This window comes from Rhincodon typus, chromosome 35 (genome assembly GCF_021869965.1).
Source record: "Rhincodon typus isolate 14 chromosome 35, sRhiTyp1.1, whole genome shotgun sequence".
NCBI classification, from domain to species: Eukaryota; Metazoa; Chordata; class Chondrichthyes; order Orectolobiformes; family Rhincodontidae; genus Rhincodon; species Rhincodon typus.
In genome coordinates, this window is record NC_063366.1 from 20850701 (window position 1) to 20871710 (window position 21010).

Here is a 21010-nt window from a genome sequence, read left to right on the forward strand (position 1 = left end):
AAATTTCTGATGAAGGGTCTAGGCCCGAAACGTCAGCCTTTTTGCTCATATGATGCTGCTTGGCCTGCTGTGTTCATCCAGCTCTGCACCTTGTCAGCTTGGATATTGTGTCTGTTTGATGTACCACATAAGATTTGAACATACAACAGGCCCAAAGATCATGAAGCCATAATTGCAAATAACAAGGAAAACGAGGGACAAAGCACGAACTATTTACCATATGGAGTAAGCTTGTAGGTCACAATTGGCTGAGGAATTCTTTTGTCTGTCTGCCCCACATTCCGATTAACACCGTTTCCACCAAAGATAAGCTTTTTTCCAGCGAAAGTGCATTCAACAGCTCCAGCTATCCTCCCTCGCTAAGACCACTGGTGAGCTGCTTAGCTCCCTTGCTCAGTGCTCTCCATCACCTTCGCTACCTGTTGCTGCAATTTCCCATTACAGATGATCAATTTGATTTGTGACCAATCATCTGGGCTTCTTGTAAAATTAAAACTTGCCAACCCCAGTTCAACACCCAAACTATCATGATTGTTTTCCGTACTGAAACATTCCTTCCAAATTAAATAGCAATTTACATATTTCTTTCATAGAATACCTTCAGTGTGGAAACAGGCTATTTGGCCCATCAAGTCCACACCGACCCACCCAGACCCACCCCTACCCTGTCCCCGTGATCCTGCATTTCCCATGGCTAATTCACCTAGCCTGCACACACTGGACACTATGGGCAATTTAGCACGGCCAATCCACCTAACCTGCACATGTTTGGACACTGGGAGGAAACTGGAGCACCCAGAGGAAACCCATGCAGACATGGGGAGAATGTGCAAACTCCACACAGTCGGTCACCTGAGGGTGAAATTGCACCCAGATCCTTGGTGCTGTGAGGCAGCAGAGGCAACCACTGAGCCACTGTGTATTGTGTTTACTGTTCACAACGTGATCTCCTCTATATGTAGACAAAGACTGGAGAGACTGGTTTGCCCAACACTTCTATTCTGTTTGCAGGCATAACAGAATTTCCCACCAACTGTCATTTTGAATCTCCATTTTTGCCCTCAATCTGTGTTTTCTGTCCTCGGCTGGCTGCTCTTTTCAAAAAGAAGATCAACATGTGCTCGAGGAACAGCACCTCATCTTAAGATTTGGTACTCTGCAAACTTCTGAATTCAACAGAGTTCAATCATTTTGGATCATAACACCTTTTCCCTCTTTAGTAGTACAGTCTTATATTTTTCTTGTTTTTGCATTTGCACACCAGCTGTTCATCACTCTGCTATCCACACCTCCTCTGGACCTATGTTTTGTTTCTTTATTTGTGCTATTATCACTTCCTGTGGCTATTCCCATCAATTCTTCTCTCAAGTAATCTCCTGCTCTCCACCGTAATGCAAACCTCCTTTTCTGTTCTACTCCCAACATCCGTTATTTACAATATATATAGCAATGATTTGGATGAAGGAAGTGAATGCACTGTAGCCATGTCTTTGACTCACAAAAATAGGGGGGAGGCAAGTGGTAAAGATTAGAGAGTCTACAGAGGTTGGCAGATTGAATGAATTGTTGAAAATTTGACCACATATAATATGGGAAAATGTAAGTTTATGAACTTTATATGAAAGATTAGAGGACTGAATATTATTTAAATAGAGAAAAAGGCTGCAGAACACTAAGTACAAAGTGATTTGGGCGTCATTGTGCATAAATCACAAAAATGCTAGCATAAAAGTTCAGCAGGTGATAGGGAAGGCAAGTGGCAGATTGGTCTTTATTTTAAAGGAAAAGGAGTAAAAAAAAAATGAAATCTTGCCAAAACTGTACAAGGCACTGTTGAAGCTCACCTGAATAATGTGAACAATTTTGGTCCCCTTATCTAAGGAAAGGTGAACTAGCATTGGAGGTGGCCCAGAGAAGGTTAACAAGTTTGTTTTTTGGACATGGAGGAATTGTCTTATGAAGAGAGGTTGAGTAGATTGGGCCTGTACTCATTATGGAGTTTAGTGGAATAAGAGATGATCTTATAAAAACATAAGATTCTTAGGGAGATTGACAAAGTAGATGCAGAAAGGCTGTTTCCCTTTAAGAGACATCACAGGACCAGAGGGCATAATCTCAGAATAAGGGGTTGCCCATTTAAAGCAGAGAGTAGGAGAAATTTCTTCTCTCAGAGGGTAGACAATCTGTGGAATTCTCCACGCAGAGAGCTGCAGAGGCTGGATTGTTCAGTTTTTCAAAGCTGAGTTAGACAGACAGAGTTTTAAGCAGTAAGGCAATTAAGGATTATGGGGTAAAGACAGAAAAGTGGAGTTGAGGACCATCAGATCAGACATGATCTCATTAAATGGCAGAGCAGAATCAATGGGTCAAGTGGCTTACTTTTGCTCTTATGTCTTATGGTCTAACAAAGGTGCAGGCTATTTCTTAAATGGTGAGAGATTGGAAACTGCACAAAAATATCCTTGGTATCTTTGTTCAGAAGTCACAGAATGCTATATTGCAGTGTAGCATGCAATTCAAAAGCAAATGGTATGCTCGCCGTTATTTAAAGAGGATTTAGGCCTAGCAACAATGAAGTCTGGCTTCAGTTGTGTAGAACACTGATGAGATAAAATGTGAAATACAGTGGAAATTTTGCAGACTCATTCAGTGGATAATGGATCTGCTTTATGAGGAGCAATTGAGGAAACTGGGTCTCTGTTCTCTGAAGTTTACAAGAATAAAGGCAGTCTCACAGAAACTTACCAAATTTTTAAAGTGATTGATAGAGTAGAAGAAGAAAGAACATTCCCCAGCTGTAGATTCAAGAATCAGCAACATAGTCTCAGAGCAAAAAACAAGCCATTTAGGACTGAGATGAAAAGGAACTTCTTCACTCAAAGGGTGCAATAATCTTTGGAATTCTCTTCCCTAGAGGGCTGTGGAAGCTCAAACATTAAACAAGATCAGCACAGAGTTTGCAAGATTTCTAGTTAGCCATGACATCAAGGCATTAGGGATGGCATGGGAATATGGCATTGAGGAATGATGGTTAACCATGATCTAGAATGATGGAGCAGGCTCAAAGGGCTGAATGTCCCATGTTCCTCAGTCCTCTAATCAATGATTCTCTGTAAAATCTACTTTGTTGGCCGAATTTCTTCTCATAGTTCAGTATCATACTTAATGTTGTCATGTGCCTGTGAAGTATCTTGCATGTGCTGTGGGGAGGCTGGGGGGTGGTGGTGGTGGTGGTGGGGTTGGTGATGGTGGTGGCTCATACTTTGTTGTTGAACAACAGCCTAGATTGTGGCATCAAGGTTCTGGAATGGCACCTCAACCCTTCTAACTCAGAGGCCAGGAGTGCTAGCCAGTCAGACACAACCTGGTCATATTCTCAAACAAAAACAGAAGGTACTGGAAAAGTTCTGGCAGCATCTGTAAGAGAAATCAGAGTTAACATTCCAGGTCCAGTGACCCTTCCTCACAGTGAAGTGCTCCAAGGTACACAAGACAAGTGAGGACGCCAATGCAGGCTATTATTAATAAATTTATGCTCTTTGTGCTTCTTTTCAGAGGCTGAAACGATGAAACAAAAAAGGCAGAAGCCAAAGATACACAGAAGGTTATCACTTAGGCAACTACCAGTGAAGTTATCATTCCCACTGTGGCGGTTACCTCTCAGAGGTTCGGTTATGAAGCCCCTGCTACGAATAAGGGGGCTGCCAGTGAGGCGCTTACCCAGTAAGCCACTGCTACTGAAATCAGAAAGAAGGCTGCCACTCATGAAGGTAGAGAAGAGGCTGCCAGAAAGACGCTCGCCTACAAAGGTGGCAAGGAAAATGCCAGTGAGGTATTTCTCCAAGAACAGCTCCTTCCGGAGGAAGAGTCTGAGTGTAAAGAATGTTGTTCAGGAGCCATCTGTCCCAGCAAGGAGATCCCCAGCCAGTATAAATCTTCTTTATGCTTCTTAAAATAACATATACCGCAACAAAGCATATGCAGCATGTTGCTCCATTAATTCTAATTGTTATTGAATTACGCAGAGAATTAAAATCTTACAATAAATCACAGTTGCACAATTTGCCGTCTGATTTAACTGTGAACGTGGGTACAAAAGAAGCAGGGGTAGGCTACTTGTTACCTGATCTAAACAGAGAAATCTGGTCGGCTGGTCGGCTCGTTGAGCCTGCTTTGTCATTCAACATGATAACAGCTGAGTACCCAACTGTCAAATGCATTAAACCTCACCTCACCTCACCTCACCAACACAGTTAAAATGCAGTATTATCCGGAGCGGAGTAGATATAATATTCCAAATTTCCCTCCTACCTTACTACAGCTCCCTCAATGATCTATGCTGGGGTCCGAGTTATACTGCCATATTGTGGATCCACCCATCTGAGGTAATTGGCTCCTATAACCAAGATTCAAACATAAACTCTGTCCCAAGGCAGCAGGTACCACAAGAGCAAGCTTTAATCTCTGAATTGTCTTTGTCCTAGCTGCTAAACAAGCTGGAAAATTCAACTGCCATTTCTACACTGCCAACTGTGTGTTGACAACGTTTGTACTCTCCCACTGTTAATTGTTGTGGATTTTACCATTTAGGATGCGTTGTTTCATATGCATGTGTGTGTCACATCTAGAAGTCATAAATGAGATATGCTACAAGTTGGACAATTTAATTTAAATTGGCTGTTTACGTAGCCATTGGTGCACTTGGAATTGTTCAGCAATTGTTCAGCAATTGCTGCCCAATTGCAGAATCATTTCACACAGCACTTTTTGTTTTAAAATGGGTTGTGCAACCACAAGCTGGTTGATTATTGTCTGAACTCTGCCTATTAAGAGCAACAAAAGGAATATGTTTGATCAGCTACAGAGACACACTCTGCAAACAAATAGAATATATGCAAGATTTGTGCCCTGTTTGAATTATTAAGAGCTTCAAGAACCTATCATTCCCAGTTGCTTTCTTCCTGGTAATGCCTCAGCCAAACAGCTGACTTGTCAACTGATCACTACCACTTTCTCCTGGAGAATAAATTTATTGAGATCATTTGACTTTTGCCAATCATGTTTGTCCTGATAAGATCTTATACACTTAATGATAATGTCCTGGGGAGTGTTACTGAACAAAGAGACTTTGGAGTGCAGGTTCATAGTTCCTTGAAAGTGGAGTCCAATGTAGGCAGGATCGCGAAAAAGGCATTTGGTACGTTTGCCTTTATTGATCAGTGCATTGAGTATAGGAGTTGGGAGGTCATGTTGCAGTTGTAAAGGACATTAGTTAGGCCACGTTTGGAATATTACATGTAATTCTGGTCTCCCTGCTATAGAAAGGATGTTGTGAAACTTGAAAGAGTTCAGAAAAGATTTACAAGGATGTTGCCAGGATTGGAGGGTTTGAGCTATAGGGAAGACGCTGAGTAGGCTGGGGCTACTTTTCCTGGAGCATCCAAGGCCGAGAGGTGAGCTTATAGAGGTTTATAAAATCATGAGGGTTGGGGGGAGTCCAGTCTAGATGGCAAAGTTTTAAGGTGAGAGCGGAAAGGGAGCTAAGGGGTAATTTTTCACATAGAGGGTGGTGGGTATATGGAATGAACTGCCAGAGGAAGTGGTGGAGGCTAGTGCAATTACAACATTTAAAGACATCTGGATGGGTAATTGGAGTTGGACTGAAGGGTCTGTTTCCATGCTGTACAGCTCCAACTCTAACTGAAAGTTGAAAAGCATTGGCATCTTATCTCTTCTGAATAACATTCAAGTTCCATACAAAGAAATAACTCCACTCTCCTTCCCACTGCAGCACGTCAAAGCCCTGACACTATTTCTACCTTAAACCTTCAACAACGAATCCTCTTGGCATAGTCTGTCATTGACCACCATCTCCATCTCTCTGCCACTGCAAGAATATAGTTGCTGCTCAACTGTTTGTTTGGCAAGAAGTTGAATTTGAGATTCATTTCAACATTGAAAACATTTGAAGCAGGCAGGATAATCAGAAACCAAAGGGTGGAAGGAAGGAATGACCACCAATGGCTATGGAGAATTACAGAAGTCACAGCAAGGGCCCTTCAGCCCGATGCGTCTATGCTGGCTATGGGTTGGAGAGATTGGGAGGTGGATAGTAACCACAGCTGTGGATTTTTAGTAAGATTTAAAAGGTGGTAGAAGTCCAGAGCTATGCCTAGGAGAAGGAGAGAGTGGTCGTGGGGGAGGACGGGCACTGAAAAATCTCAACACTACGGATTCCCTAAAAATGGGTGGATGGTTAACACAGTGTGGAGCTGGAGGAACGGAGCAGGAAAGTCGACGTTTCGGGTTTACATCCTTCATAAAGGAAACAAGTATCGGATCTAGCTGCTCAACATGGAAGAAAGACTCTATCTAAATGCGAATTGTACTGGAATCTGCTGAGGACGTGGAAGATGCTATACGAATATACATCTCTCTTTAAGTCATCAATGTGACCCATCAAAACCACAAGTCCATCAACATTTAAAGTTGCTCCGATTTACAATAAGGCCAATCAGTGACATATTTATACCTTTGGTCCCTGTATCTACACGTTCTTCGCTCCCACTGGCCAACCGTTCATTACTGACTCAACCCATCGTCCTCACCACGACGTAATGCCGGACCTGTCAATCAGAAAGGACACCCCGTGTCATTATTGGTGAGCGTGGCTGTCTATCATTCGATGTGGGGGCCTAGTCCAATGGGCTGCCGCAACGAGCGCGGATATCCAAACCCCCCACAGAGTTTGCAAATCACCAGCGGGTCCACCATCCGAAGGCGGAACCTATTCCGACTACCGGTGTAGGTGGTTGGCGGTGGCTGGCTAGAGGGGCGTGGCGAGTAGTGGCACCGCCTCTTCGCCGTGGGGTCAGGCCCCGCCTTCCAACCGTCGGCCCCTCGGTTGCCCCGGCGACGGCGCGACCCGCATTTTTTGAATCTGGCCCCAGCTCGCGCATAGTTTGGCAGGTGAGTGAGAGAGTGGGGCGCAGGCGCGGCATGTGAGGGAGGGAGAGGGGCTCCACAGGTGAGCCCAGGTGGGGTGGTGGGGATAGAGGGTGTCACAGGTGAGTAGGTTCAACAATGGTCCCAGAGCCGTGGTGGTGTCCGGGAGCTGTCAGACTGGGGTCTAGGGACAGGAATGAACCGAGGATGAAACATATGCTTTAAAAAAGAAATTCACAGTGCAAAAGTTTGCAAGGCAGCACGCATCACGTTTTAAAATTCCATTGCTGTAGCATCCCCATAGCTATACCAGCCTGACTTTGGTTCCTGGCCTTAAACCTCGATTCAAGAGCTGTGAGGTGACTACAGATCAGATTTGCCTGCGAAGTTTGTCTCCGTGCAATCTTAGCTTTGCCCTTCCAGTCCATCAGCTCTGGAAAATCTCCCTAAACATCTTTTGTCTTGGTCTTTCTTCCCTTAAAACAGTCTCCACTGACCAAAGACCGAAACTGAAATTTCTGGAGAAACTCAGCAGAATCTGTGGAGAGAGAACAGTTAATATTTCATGTCAAGTGACAGTCCTTCTGAACCTCTTTGACCAAAGGTTTGTCCGTCTATCACTTTATGTGGCCCAATTCACTTGTTAATTGAGAACCACTGGTATGTTTGAAGGCAATGTATCAATGCAAGTTGTCAAATGTCACTTGCGTTTGGTAAAGAGATTCTTTAATATGGGGAGGGTCCCAATCCAGGGGTTAACAGGTATGCAGCAGAAGGAATGGTACAAAGTGCTGCTAGCAGGGTAGTAGACTTAGATTTTTTTAGATTTTATTGTCACGTGTACTAAGTATAGGAATATATAAGTATTCCATAGTCGCCATTTCCTGGTGCCATCTTGGCTACAGAACCAGAATTAAAGATTTAACAGAGTCAAAGGGTAAAGGAAAACAAAAAGTCCAGGTCTCAAAAGCCAAAGTCCCATCTCCATAAATGTGCCTGGAATGCTCAATCATGGTGCAGACACCTGGGCCCAGCTATAGCCTCGAGTCTAGGCCGGCCCACAAGCCCCACTCAGAGGAGCCCTGCCGCCGCTGCTGCTGCTCTCCCCAGGAGGGGAGAAAGGCCTAATCTTGCCGCCAAATCGATCATCGATCGCCCCAGAAGAACTGGTCGATCCACCGCCAGATCCGGCCCCGCGCTCGATCGTCCGGCCCGTGCTCAATCTGCTGCCGTCGCTCCGGCCCTTGCTGTATCCATTGCCACTGCAGTACACGGCCTGCGCATTTAGCTCCTGCCAGTCTCCAGTGTTGACCCAACTCCTTTTCTCAGGTAGGGATAAAGTTAAAAGTTGGATGGGGGTGTGGTGTTGGGGAAAAAATAAATACCGCAGAGCGGGCGGAGAAAAAGAAAGGAGAAGGAAAGGGAACTGGCAAGCAAAGGAGCTCCGAATGGAGTAACTTATCCTGCCGCCATCTTGACCAGTAATGGTCCATTGACTAGTATGATCCATTTTGAGATGGTATTATACTATCTGTCCTCTCTGGTGGACATAAAAGATTCCATGGCACTATTTTGAAGAAGAACAGATATTTTCATAGTGCAAAATCAGAACTGAGGAAGGGCCACTGGACCTGAAATGTTAACTCTGATTTTTCTTCACAGATGCTGCCAGACCTGCTGAGCTTTTCCAGCAACTTCTGTTTTTGTTCCTGGTTTACAGCATCCACAGTTCATTTGGATTTTTTATTTTCCTGGTGCTACTGGTTGACATGACTAAAAACCAGGGACTTATTTCATCGCTGTTTGTTGCTTCCTAAATGGGCATCTTACCTTGCAGTAGTGACTGCACTTCACAACATATGTATTTGATTGTAAAGGGAATAGGAATATGCTGGGTTATGGAAGGTGCTACAGAAATGCAATTCATTTCTTCCAAGTACATCTGTGAAAGTAAGATCCTGGGGATAAGGCCCTACATTGAATGCAGTTTGTCTTTTCCTCTCCCCAGCCATTAGCTTAGTTTCTTAAACTTTTTAAATCCCAGCAGCAATGACCGGGAGACCACATGGAGCTGCCAGACGGAGGGGACAAACACCAAGGAGGAGATCACCATTGAGAGCATCCCCTGCACGGTCACCACGACGGAGGCGGTCGCCTGCAAGGGCATCTCCTGTACGACCGCCACGTGGGAGGAGGACACTAACGACTCCCCGAAGGAGACCCCCGATTGTCCCGGGTCGCAGACCAAGTAAGGCCGATTTAGTGTTTTATGTTCTTGCTGTACCATCACACTCCCTTTTAGCTTTTCTCTCTCTCTCTCTCTCTCCTAACGCAGAGAGGTGACTGATCTAGCCATTTCCAAAATAACAGTGAAAGCAAACCATCCCAATCTGGGATGATACACTAAATCGATCTAACTGGTCTGGCAGCGGGAAGGTGAACTAAAGAGAAGGAAAACTGAAGGCAGTGAGTAGAAACGGCTGAGAAAATAAAGATTAAAAGTCAGTAATGGTAAATAGACAGTAATGGTGTTGTTCAGTGACAAGTGATACGTGTACTTCAGTCCAACATGGCAGATGAGCTGAGGAGGTGAGGTGATGTGGGGGGTGCATTTGGCATGATTTAGAAGTTTGAGGAAGATGTCAAATGGGTGTTGTGGTTGATTGGCTGGAAAAACACTGGAGTTTGCAGGAAGGTAACAGCAAACTAGTCAGAGTGCAGAAAATTAACAAATGTAATTTCAACCAGCAAATTGTGAAGTGATGAGTTTTGGGAAAGGCAAATCCAGAACAGAAAATACACAAAATGGGGCAGAATTCTGAGAAGTATCTTCTGTTCTTGATGTGTGCCAATTGATCCGTGACCAGGAAGATAAGGGGCTAAGAATCTAGGGTTCTTGTGGTACACTGATATTGTCCCTATGCCTGGGACAGGAGAGCTCAAATACCACCTGCTCCAAAGGTGTGTAACAGCAATGTTGAACAGTTTGATGGGGAAAAAAAATTATTCATACGTGGTAATTTTTCTTATTGCAACATCAGAGCAGGGAGCTCATGTACAGAACACTAGTCAGACAACAACTCCAGTATTTTGCATGCAATTCAACACGTTATAGAGAGGCTGTAACCACAATTCAGAGATTTTAGTTTTATTTTTTCCGATCAGTGGGATGTGGGTGTTGCTAGCTGGGCCAGCATTTATTGACCACTCTTACTAGACCTTGAGAGTGTGGGGGGGTGATGAGCTGCCTTCTTAAACTGCTGCATCCAATGGGAGATGGGTGCACCCACCGTGCTGTTTGGAAGGGACTTTAGGAAGCGATAGACAAAGATGTTGCCAGGACTGGAGAATTTCAGCAATGAGGAAAGGTCAAATGAGCTGTGGTTATTTTCTTTGGAACAGAGGAGGCTGACGAGACACTGAAATGTGGTCTATAAAATCCTGAGATCTGGATAGAGTTGATAGGAAGGATCCTTTATCTAAGAGGCTGGTTGGTTAGGGGGGCTGTAGAAGGAGTGCAGAATGTAAGCAGGCCATTCATCCTATCAAGTCCACAATGACTCTCTGAAAAACCATAACTCCCAGATCCACATTCCCTACCCTAACCCTGTAACCTTGCATTTCCCATGGCCAATCCACCTAACCTGTACATACCCAGACACTGTGGGCAATTTAGCATGGCCAATCCACCTAAGCTGCACTTCTTTGGACTGAGGGAGGAAACCAACACAGACACAAAGAGAACACACTCCACACAGACAGTTGCCCAAGGGTGGAATTGAAGCCAGGTACCTGGCACTGTGAGGCAGCAGTGCTAATCACTGCAAGGTGGCTACCTTGCTGTAATTGGTGGAAAACATTGAATGTACCTTTGAGTCTTCTTTTCAGCCAGAGGATGGTAGGGTCCTGCTAAACAGTTCTGCTTGAAAGGGTGATGGAGACAGAAACCATCATGTTTCAAAAAGACATTCAAGTCTGCAGACTGAGCGCTGGAAGGTTGATAAACTAGACAGTTTTTATTTTTATTTGAGGATGCAATAGCTTATAAGTATTTCTATATTTCTATCTACAGTGAATAATGGATGTGGTAAACTCTGGTAAGTAAGGCTTTGTACCCAAAAGTCACTTGCAGCCCTCACAGTGTGCAGAATTTTAGGTATTCAAATTCTTCTGCCATTCATAGATACTTTACCATGTTGGTTTTTCTCAATAATGGGAATCTGGTCAGCGAACTGGAATTTACAAACAGCCCCCAAGCTACAACCACTATCAGCTAAGTTCAATCCCTAATTGATCTTAGAGGTGTGACTATTCAGAAAAATTCCTCACATGAGCTGCCTAAACATTGCCACAAGAAAACTCCACAGTTTTGTGGGAGCACATGTGTAGAGAAGGCAATGGTAAGATCATGAAAAGGAGGAGGAATAGACCATATGCTTCTCGAGCCTACTCTGCCATTCAGATCGACCATGGCTGATCTTCTACCTCAACTCTACCTGTCCACCACTCCCAGTATACCTGAGTGACCAAAAATTAGTCCATTGCAGCCTTAGTTTTACACAGTGATGGAGCATCCCACAACACTTCAGGATAGAGAATTCCAAAGATTCCCAACCCTTTCAGGAAAGAAGTGTTTTATCATCTGATCAAATGGCCATCACCTTATCCTGGGTCTGTCTCACCGCGTTCTTGGTTCCATGATCAGCAGAAACAACGTTTCAGAGTCATTCTTGTATGGCCCTATTTGGAGAACTGCAGGGGAGTTCACCCCACTTTCCTGCCTTATATTTGCCCCTTGACCAGGGAAAACGATTGTCGGCTCTTTACAAATTGCTGTATTTGGGACCTCGTGTGCAGGTTGACTGTTGTACTTTCCTCTGACAATACATACCCTTCAAAAAGTACTCCAGTGGCTTTAGGGGTGGCCTGTGTTTATGAATATTGACCAAAGTTTTTTCTCAAGCATTTAATCGTTCTGGGGTTGCGGGTTGTCACTGGAAAATCCATCATTTGTTACTCATTGTAAATTGTCCATGAGGGTAGCGAGCTTTGAAGTACTGCAGTCTGCCTGGTGCATGTGCACCCACTGTGCTGTCAAAAAAGGTGTTCCAAGGTTTTGATTTAGCAAAATGAACACTCTTTTGCCTTTTCTTTGCCTCCTGCTTTTTTATGACACATATATTGCTTCCTCGCTGCCTTTTGTAGGTTTGGCATATTGACCTAATCAACAGTATAAAGAGCACTGATTTTCATTTGGTGAATAAAACCATGAAGGAGCTGTCATTTTCATCAGTGTGTCTTTGAATAGCGAACATCATAAGGCTGCTTGTAGGTGCTGGCACTTCAAAACATGAGGCCAACCACCTAGGAATCTTACCAACAGAAGGGACATTCTTAGCTAAACATCTCCAATGCTGGATCACCGTTCTCACTGGACCAACTAACACTCAGGAGTGTACTGTACAGAGCATAACGTGTTCTTGTGACAGGTGATTGAAAGCTTGCCTTTCTGCTCAGAATGTGTCCAGTGACCCATGTGTCTGTTTCCAGGAGATCAGCCACCTGTCACTCGGAGAAGGTTCCGCCCAGGCACCAGAGCCTTGATGGAGATCCGCAAATATCAGAAATCCACTGATCTGCTTATCCGCAAGCTACCATTTAGCAGACTGGTGAGTCACAATCACAATCCCCAAATTTGAGGGCAGAGCATTGATCCTTTGCTTCACTGATGATTATAAGCATTAAGTAGAGCGTTTTATTGGGTTAGTAAACTACACAGCTGAGGTTTCAATTCTATTTTCTGCAGAGGAAGGGAACAGACCATGGACGAAATAATGAAACTTCAAAAGAAGTAGAGGCATTGAGAGTCTTGGGACGTTTCAGGCATGTAAGACTTTCAAAAGCAGCAGGTCTGGCAGCAGCGATAGGTACCTGATCCCAGGCCTTGTAAAAACAAAATACTGTGGATGCTAGAAATCTGAGACAAACGCCAGAGAAACTCGGCAGGTCTGGCAGCATCCAGGGAGAGAGAAACAGAGTCAACGTTTCATGTCCAGTATGACTCGTCTGCAGCCCAGGTTTTATAAATCTGGTGAGGAGATGAAACGAGATGTAGTATTGAACTAGTTAGTGTGCTCTGTCTAGTTCTGGGACGTCCTACCTCCACAAAGGGAGTCAAGATCTTGAAGAGGGTAAGAGGAGATTATAGAGTTAATGCCAGCAGGAATGAGGAGTTTTAGATATGAGGAAAATCTGGGATCCTTCACCGTCACAGAAGATGAGTTGGTAGAGAGGGTAAAATTGCCAGGATTTTGGTAAAATGATTGGGGAGAATCTGTTTCTGGTACTAGCCCATGGGTTGATCGTTGATCAGTAGAAATGGATAAAGAATGCAATTGGATGCGGTTTGTGGGTGGTCTGGCAGAAACAACTGAATCCAAGACTGCTTTTTAAAGTGAGCACAGAAGTGGTGGCTCAAAAGACTTCCTGTCGTGCTTTAGCTGAACAGTTCTGCGAGCCCAGTGAGCAGGATATGGTGAGAGAAACACTGCCACAGTTGAATAGCTGATGGCCGAGTGGTGGGACTTTTCATCAACATCTTCTGGCTGGTTGTTGACTGTTTGCTTTCACTTTCATTGAAGTTGCAGTATTTTATCACAGGGTGATGCCGGCATAGAAGGAGCCCACTTGGCCCGTTATGACTCTGGTAGAGCTAGAGTGACAATATAAGAATTAGGAGCAGGAGTAGGCCATCTGGTCTGTCAAGCCTGCCCTGCCATTCAATAAGATCATGGCGGATCCTTTCAAGAACTCAGCTCCACTGATCTATCTTTAGCCTTAAAGACATTCAACGAGGTAGCCTCAACTGCTTCACTGGGCAGGGAATTCCACAGATTCACAACTTTCGAAAACTCAGTCGTAAATCTGCTCCCCCTTATTTTAAGGCTATGCCCCCTAGTTGTAGTTTCACCTGCCAGTGGAAACTTCATGTACAATTAATCCTGCTCATTCCCCCACTTTCCTGTGACTTATTTTTTTCCCCCTTTGAGTATTTTTTGCCTCCCTTGAAGTGATTTCAACAACCAAAGATAATCTCTGATATCACCTTAAGAAAGAGGCAAGGCAGGGACAGGGATCGGTGGTGTGGTGCAGGCACTCTCAGTGCTTAGAACTGATGGTCTTTCTGAACTCATTCTTTCCAGGTTCGTGAAGTGGCGGTTCGTTTTACCAGGGGCATTGAGTTCAAATGGCAAGCCAATGCTTTGCTGGCGTTGCAGGAGGTAATGGCTGCCTATATTTTTGAACCATATTTGTCATGATTTATAACTAATGGTCTAATGAATCATTCTACCTCTGTATTTTATTTCCTTTTATAATTACCAAAACGTCTGAGGTAGTTTAGGAGCAATTTGAAATATTCACTTGGTTGTACGGAACTTGAACACTGCTGTAAAGGGATACTGAAGCTTTTCCTCTTCCACTCATCAGGACCAAATGCAAGAATGCCAAATTTCAAGCAACCACAACGATTTGTACTCCAAAACAAATAATGCCACAGGATAACAAATTGATTCTGGCTCAAGTGTAACAAAATTAGAAATCGCTGGAAAAACTCAGCAGGCCAGGCAGCATTTGTGGAGAGAAAGCAGAGTTAACGTTTTGGGTTCAGTGATCCTTCAGAACCTGCCTCAGGTGCTGCTATGGGGAAAAGTAGAAATCTGTAGGCTCCCCAAGCTTATCTATGCTCGCTAGAAGTGACATACTTTTATATGTAGCGCCCTATTCTCTACAAGCGGGCATATGTTCAAGCCTTAATCCTGCATTTGATTCATCTGGGAGTAAAGGGAGCCTACAGTTTTCTGTAGCTTTCTCCATGACACATCTTGGCCAATCAGAGTCAACTTACCAGGCAATTAATTTTAATTAATTAATTTTCTCCCATAGCATATATTGTTGTGATTGTTTGAAATTTAGCACTCTTATGTTTATCTTGCGCAATGAAAAACAAAAAGCTTCAACACGTGTTTGGTAGAGCAGTTGGAAATGCCTTGGGAAGCTTGGGAGTGTGAGAAAGTTGAAAGATCAGAATCACAGCACAAGGAGCAGATCTTGTCAACTGCAAGGGCCATGTTTAACCCCAAATGAAAATGAAGTTGATGAAGGGGTGCAGAAGAGCATTTAAGTTAAAATCCCACTGTGGCAGAGGGTGAACTTTTATTGAGTTCAAAGTTTGGAGTAAAAATCTGGCCCTAAAAATGACTAATGTCAATTGTCATGAAAACCCACCTGATTCATTAATATCCTCTGGGGAAGGGAATCCACCAGGTTTGGCCTAATTGTGACCCCAGAGCCACAGCATTTTGGTTGACTCCTAACACTGGACATTTAGGAATGGGCAATAAATGTCAGCCCATACAGTGACTCCCGCATTCCACAATCAAATAAATAGTGTACCAAACAAGCAATGTGCACTCCTTGCTGTTGTGAATTTTCTAATTGAGGCCTAGATTTCGAATCTGTAATGTGGAGGATTGCAGAGACAGTGAGTGCAATAATCATAGAATCCCTACAGTATGGGAGCAGGCCATTTGGCCCATAAAGTCTGCACCAATTCTCTGGGAGCATCCCACCAAGATCCTCACAACCCCACCGTATCCCTGCATTTCCCATGACTAATTCATCTAGCCTGCACACTGTGGGCAATTTAGCATGGCCAATCCACCTAAGCTGCACACCTTTGGACAGTGGGAAGAAATCTGTGCCGAATCTCAAACTCCACACATACAGTCACCTGAAGCTGGAATTGAACCCAGGTCCCTGGCTCTGTGAGGCAGCATTGAGCCACCATGCCTCATCTGATGATGAATGAGGGAATCATAGAAGCTTAGAACAAAGGAAGAGGCCAAACGATCCTTTGTACCTGTGCTGACCCTTTGAGAGATCAGTCACGTTAGCCCCAGACCCTTCCCTTCGTGCCTGGTCACAGAGTTGCAATACTAACAGTGCCCAGTAAGAGGCAGTGTTTTACTGCTGTGATTCCTGATGAACGTAAGTGATCTTCCAGCTTCCCCTCTCTCTGTCTCTTGTGTTCCTGAGGTCAGACAGAAAGCCTAAGCCAGAGTGGAATAATTCACCCAGAGAGACCAGCCTCCCTCTGTCCCAATCAGATCATTAAATTGACCAATATAATTAATTAAAATAAACAAATCAAAACAAAAAGTGGGTGAAATGTTGCAAGTGTCCAGTCAACTTCTGGGATCCACAAAGACAGTATTTGATGAAGAAGCTTTAGTTTTTAATGATGTTAAACATACCCAGCATGATTTAAACAGAAAGGTATTTCCAGCCACAGAAGTTGCCAACCCTGCAGACTCGTCTGGCATTTCCTAGAATTGAAGCTTAATCTCCCGCACAATGCTGTGAGCCAAAGTAAAATTTAAAAACAGTGTATTTTTGTATAAAGAATCGGTGATCAGGGTGGGGTTTTGGTTGTTTGTTTGAGCACAGTGCTATTTAAACCTCACAGAATCCCTACAGAGTGGAAAGAGACCATTTAGCCCATGGGATTTGCACCAACCCTCCGAAGAGTATCCCAGACCCACCCCATCCCTGCATTTCCCATGGCTAATCCACCTAGCCTGCACATCACTGGACACTATGGACAACTTAGCATAGCCAATTCACCCAACTTGTATATCTTTGGACTGTGGGAGGAAACCATAGGAAACCCGTGCAGACTCAAGAAGACCGTGCAAACTCCACACGCAGGGCTGGATTTGAACCTTAGGACCCTAGCACTGTGAGACAGCAGTGCTGTCTAACCACTGTGCTACTCTGTTGCCCCTATTATAGGGCTGGGGTGGGAAAGAATCAAATAATGTTAAATTTTCCAGGTATAGACCCAGACAGTTTTGGCAAACCACACAGTTGTAATTCTGAGACTCAGGATCAGCAAGAAACATGTTCTAAAGTTGTAATTTTATAACGAAGGGCTGGGGGAGTTCTTCCAAGGTGTCCTGGGTCAATAATTATCCCTCTACCAAATCAAATAACTTTTTAAAAAATTGTTACGTTCTCACATAAACATGTTGCTCCTTATGGCATTTCGATGTGCACAGATTGGTTGCCAGTTTTCCTATATTATAATAGTGACTTCAGTAAGCACTTTGTTGTATGGAAAGCACTTTCGGATGCTCAGGAGTCGTGAAAGGCACTGTAAAGAGACAAAATTTATCTTTCTTGTTTACCTTTCACCCTCTTTTCTAAGATTGCATCGTAATGCTTTGATTTGTTCTTCCTGTTCTTTCCCTAGGCAGCTGAGGCCTTTCTGGTTTTGCTTCTGGAAGATGCCTTCCTCTGTACCCTGCACGCCAAGAGAGTCACTTTGTTCCCCAAGGATGTGCAGTTGGCCCGCAGGATACGGGGCATCCAGGAAGGTCTGGGCTAAAGGAACAAGAGACAGTTACCCACTCAGTGTTAACCCAATCCTAACACCTCTCCTTTCCGTTGGTGATGTATAATCACCTAAAGAAAATGACAGAGGGCTACGATAGCTATGGCCTGGCACTGACGTCTGCTTAGAGACGCCACCACACATTTCTCAACACAAGAGCCCGACACATTATTGTAGCGTAGCAATTTTAGTTCTGCTTTTAAGTCAACACCTCGTTGTTCTATGCCTTGGAAATTTTAAGTTTTTTTGTGCTTTTATACTTTTAAACATGTCAGATTGCTCTTTCAATTGGGGAGCAGCTAATTTGTCATTTGGTATAGCATCGACTGTCTACAATCTGTAATGCTGACTCTCTGCTCTGATTTCCTGGTACACACACACACAGGTTTGTTTGTTTTTTTTAACCTGGCAGCTTTACCCATCACATCCCATGTTACATCTCACTTGCCAACTGGATGAGGGGTTGGTGGTTACCTGAGTACAGGCTGGGTGATTGACATCAGAGATTAGGGTCAAGCTGAAACGAGGGCTGACTACTGTGCCAAGAGATCAGGATCAGTACGGCCAGAATTGCGCTGTCCGAGCTATTGAACTCATCAGTGCTGCACTCCTGCATCTCTTACACTATATGCACCAGCTGCTTTTAACTGCCTGGCCGATGTGCGCAAAACAGATTTTTAAAGTTTTAAAAGTTCATCAGAAAGCTGTCTCTATTTGTTGATTTCAGTGGGTTCGGTGCAAGTTTTGGTGCCTTGAATTGGTCTATGCCTTCCTGTGAAAGGTGACATCAGGGAGATTCCAGACATAAACTCCACCTGAGCTACTCATGTCAGCCAGTGGTTCCCTAGTGGTGTCTCTCGCCCTTCACAAAGTTCTATGCTTTAAAGGGCTGAATGTCTCTTCACTGGTGAGCACTGATGATTTGGATGAGGTAGGGCTGTGGGGACTGGGAATCATTGATCTCCAGGGTGCTGTCAGTCCTCTTGCTCCCCTCACTGGAAGACTGAAAAGTCTCTGTGGTGTCTTTCTCCACCAATTTCTCCAGAGGTTGAAGTTTCACTGCTTGAGCAGTTTAAAGAAGATTCTCGTGGTGAGAGGAGGAAAGACCTCTGACCTGAGCTGAATTGAAACAAGCAACGTACTTGGAGAGGGAAGAGGCAATGACTTACGCTTGCCTCACCACGAGCCCTGTTTTATTGCCCTAGGCTGGAGGACAGGACTGAACTTAGACTCAGAAGGATCTGCCAGGCCTGGCTCTTACCTGGCATCCATGATACCCCTAAGGCTTGTCTCTTGTCTGCCAGCTATGGGACTGCACCCATTGTAGAATAAAGAAGAACATAAACTGAACCTAAACGATGAGGAAAATTAGTGAAATATTACATATTTTGCAGCTGTCTTAGTTTGAAAGAATAAAGCTGATTGGTAGGGGTGGGAGGAATCCTTCTCTTTTCCCACCTGGTCAAATACGTTTCCCTGAAAGTGTTGATTACCCAAAAATGAAGTATTTTTGAATTTTAGCTAAATCTGCCTTTTATATTTTGTGATCAGTGTTTTATTCAACTCTTTTAAAGCATATATGAAATTTGATAATTATTTCGTCCTCTCTTCTAGTCATTGCCTTAACCAAGCAACCTCATTACAACTTCTCTGCTTGGCTGAAAAACTGTCTTAAATTTTGTTGTCTGTTGTTGGAAAGTTGGTCTTGACCCTGCCTAGGTATATCGTTTTGATTGGCACAGTGGATTTCTTGAAGGGGAAGACCCAATGAGATTTGTCAGCCAATCAGGTAGAATCACCAAAGATGATGACTATAGGGGGTCCGGAGGAGAGGAAATATTTAAATTATATTTCCTCCCTTGTCCTATTGGGTACCGCTGATGTGATCTCCCTGGCCAGTTTCTGTGACTCAGACCACCTACAGATAATTAGTTCAGTTTTGTTTTTAACTAATGGTGGTTTTAAAGAAAATCATTACTGAATATATCATTGCTGTGCTATCAGAACCTTGTTAAATGGAAGATTACAGGCACAAGCAGCAAGCTTTGCCTGTCTAACCATCGGATATATGTCCATTTATCAATTTTACATGCAATCTTATAATTATGTGAAGTTTCAGAAGACTCCTATGCGATTTTGATGTGCAAAGCCTTATTGTAATCTGGGATAGTGAGGAGCAAGACAGCTTCTCTTTTTTTTTACAGACCAATCTTTTAGAAATTGTGCCATTGACCCTGCAGCACACTTCATCAGGCTAATACTCATACTCACTCCCGTCATACTTCCAAGGGAGCTCCCAGCGACCTGAGGGTTTAATTAATGATTGTCAAATTCCCAATACTTACGTTTTTTTTTCAATTGTTACATAAGATTTTCCTTTATTAGTTTTAGTTTTTGCATTGAGATTCTGTCAATCACATCATGATTCTAAACCCTTTCTAGTTTCCCCAGAGAGGTAAAATGTGGCCTTTTTTCGACACTACTGCCTCTGAACCCCTCATCCCCACCAACTTTTCAAATTGAACCATTCCCTGGGGGAGTTCCTGATGATGGAGGAGACTGTTCAGCCCATCCATACCTGTGTCAGATGTTTGAAAAGCTCTCCATTTAGTCCCATTCCCTATTCCCTTCACTCCCAGTCCCTACACACTTTTTGCTAAAACCCTGAAAACGTCTTCTGTTCAAGTTTATTTTCTCTTCGGAGAGCTGATTGCAGAAACTGATTCCTGATATATCTTTATATTATCTCTGCAGATAGTTATAATGCAAACACCTCACACACAAGTGGTTTTCTTTATGCAAGGTCACAATTAGCATTGACAGACAGGGTTCCTCTTTTGTGTTCGCTCTTGCTCTCTCAGCTAAGAAACACTGACGGTGTGATGGGAAAAGGGTGAATTGGACAAGACCAGACAAGGCTTGGGGTTGTACAAAAAAGCACTTGGAAGCTTAGAAAGCAACCTGTCTATAACAGCTGGGTGACCTTGAGCAAAAGGCTGCTTACCTCAACCCACAAGAATGGAAAGTGGGAATGTTATTCATGTATTAGAGAAGATTCAGTGTACAATCCTGCTTTGAAATATTTCCCAAGGACTTCAGTTTGTAAATAGACTTTAAAGAAAAATAGTTTTGACAAGTGAATTTGGTGCGGGCGGGAAGGCGGGAGGGGTGTTGTTTTTGTGTTTTCTATCTGTGATGAACAATGCAATAAAATAATTTCATCATTGGCTGGATAAGTCTGTAACAAACTTGGCTGAGCCAGAGATGAATGGAAATGATCATTTGATTTGAATCTTATTAAATATTACATATTGTTGAGTTTGTCTTAAGATCACCATTTTGGAAAGTTTGTTTCCAAGTAGATAATACTAGATCCTTGCACCAACACGACTTGTTCAAAATATAGGTTTAAGAAAAGAATAGGTCATGTCTCCCCTTGAACCTGCTCTGTCATTAAGTCTTTCAGCTCAAGGTCACTTTCCCTCAGTCTCTGACAGTGCCCCCACAGGCTCGCTGGAGTAGAGAATACCAAATCTTTACAACTTTGTGTGACGCAATTTCCCCTCAAACCTGTCTTGACTGACTGAAACCTTATCCCAAGACTCTGAATCC

At 43.7% G+C, this 21010-nt stretch overlaps 1 protein-coding gene and 1 long non-coding RNA gene across 3 annotated transcripts in view; one reads left to right on the forward strand and one right to left on the reverse strand.

The window, feature by feature from the left end:
- Nucleotides 1-6620, reverse strand: part of LOC125486963 — a 14004-nt gene extending 7384 nt beyond the window's left edge. The window contains exons 1-2 of the long non-coding RNA XR_007265533.1: nt 6533-6620; nt 4312-4396 (exon numbers count right to left, since the gene is read on the reverse strand). This is a non-coding gene — a long non-coding RNA (uncharacterized LOC125486963). The remainder of the gene's footprint in view (nt 1-4311; nt 4397-6532) is intronic.
- Nucleotides 6621-6877: 257 nt separating this feature from the next.
- On the forward strand, nt 6878-20690 carry LOC109914677 (histone H3-like centromeric protein A). Of its 2 annotated transcripts, none has more exons than XM_048616605.1 (5): nt 6878-6969; nt 8993-9193; nt 12496-12614; nt 14148-14225; nt 17258-20690. In XM_048616605.1, the coding sequence occupies exons 2-5, from the start codon at nt 8995-8997 to the stop codon at nt 17390-17392; spliced, it is 531 nt and encodes a 176-aa protein (XP_048472562.1). In that variant the 5' UTR covers nt 6878-6969; nt 8993-8994; the 3' UTR covers nt 17393-20690. The 2 variants fall into 2 exon arrangements, with proteins under 2 accessions (XP_048472562.1, XP_048472563.1); XM_048616606.1 differs by having other exon boundaries at nt 6910-6969; nt 8990-9193.
- The last annotated feature ends 320 nt before the right edge of the window (nt 20691-21010 follow it).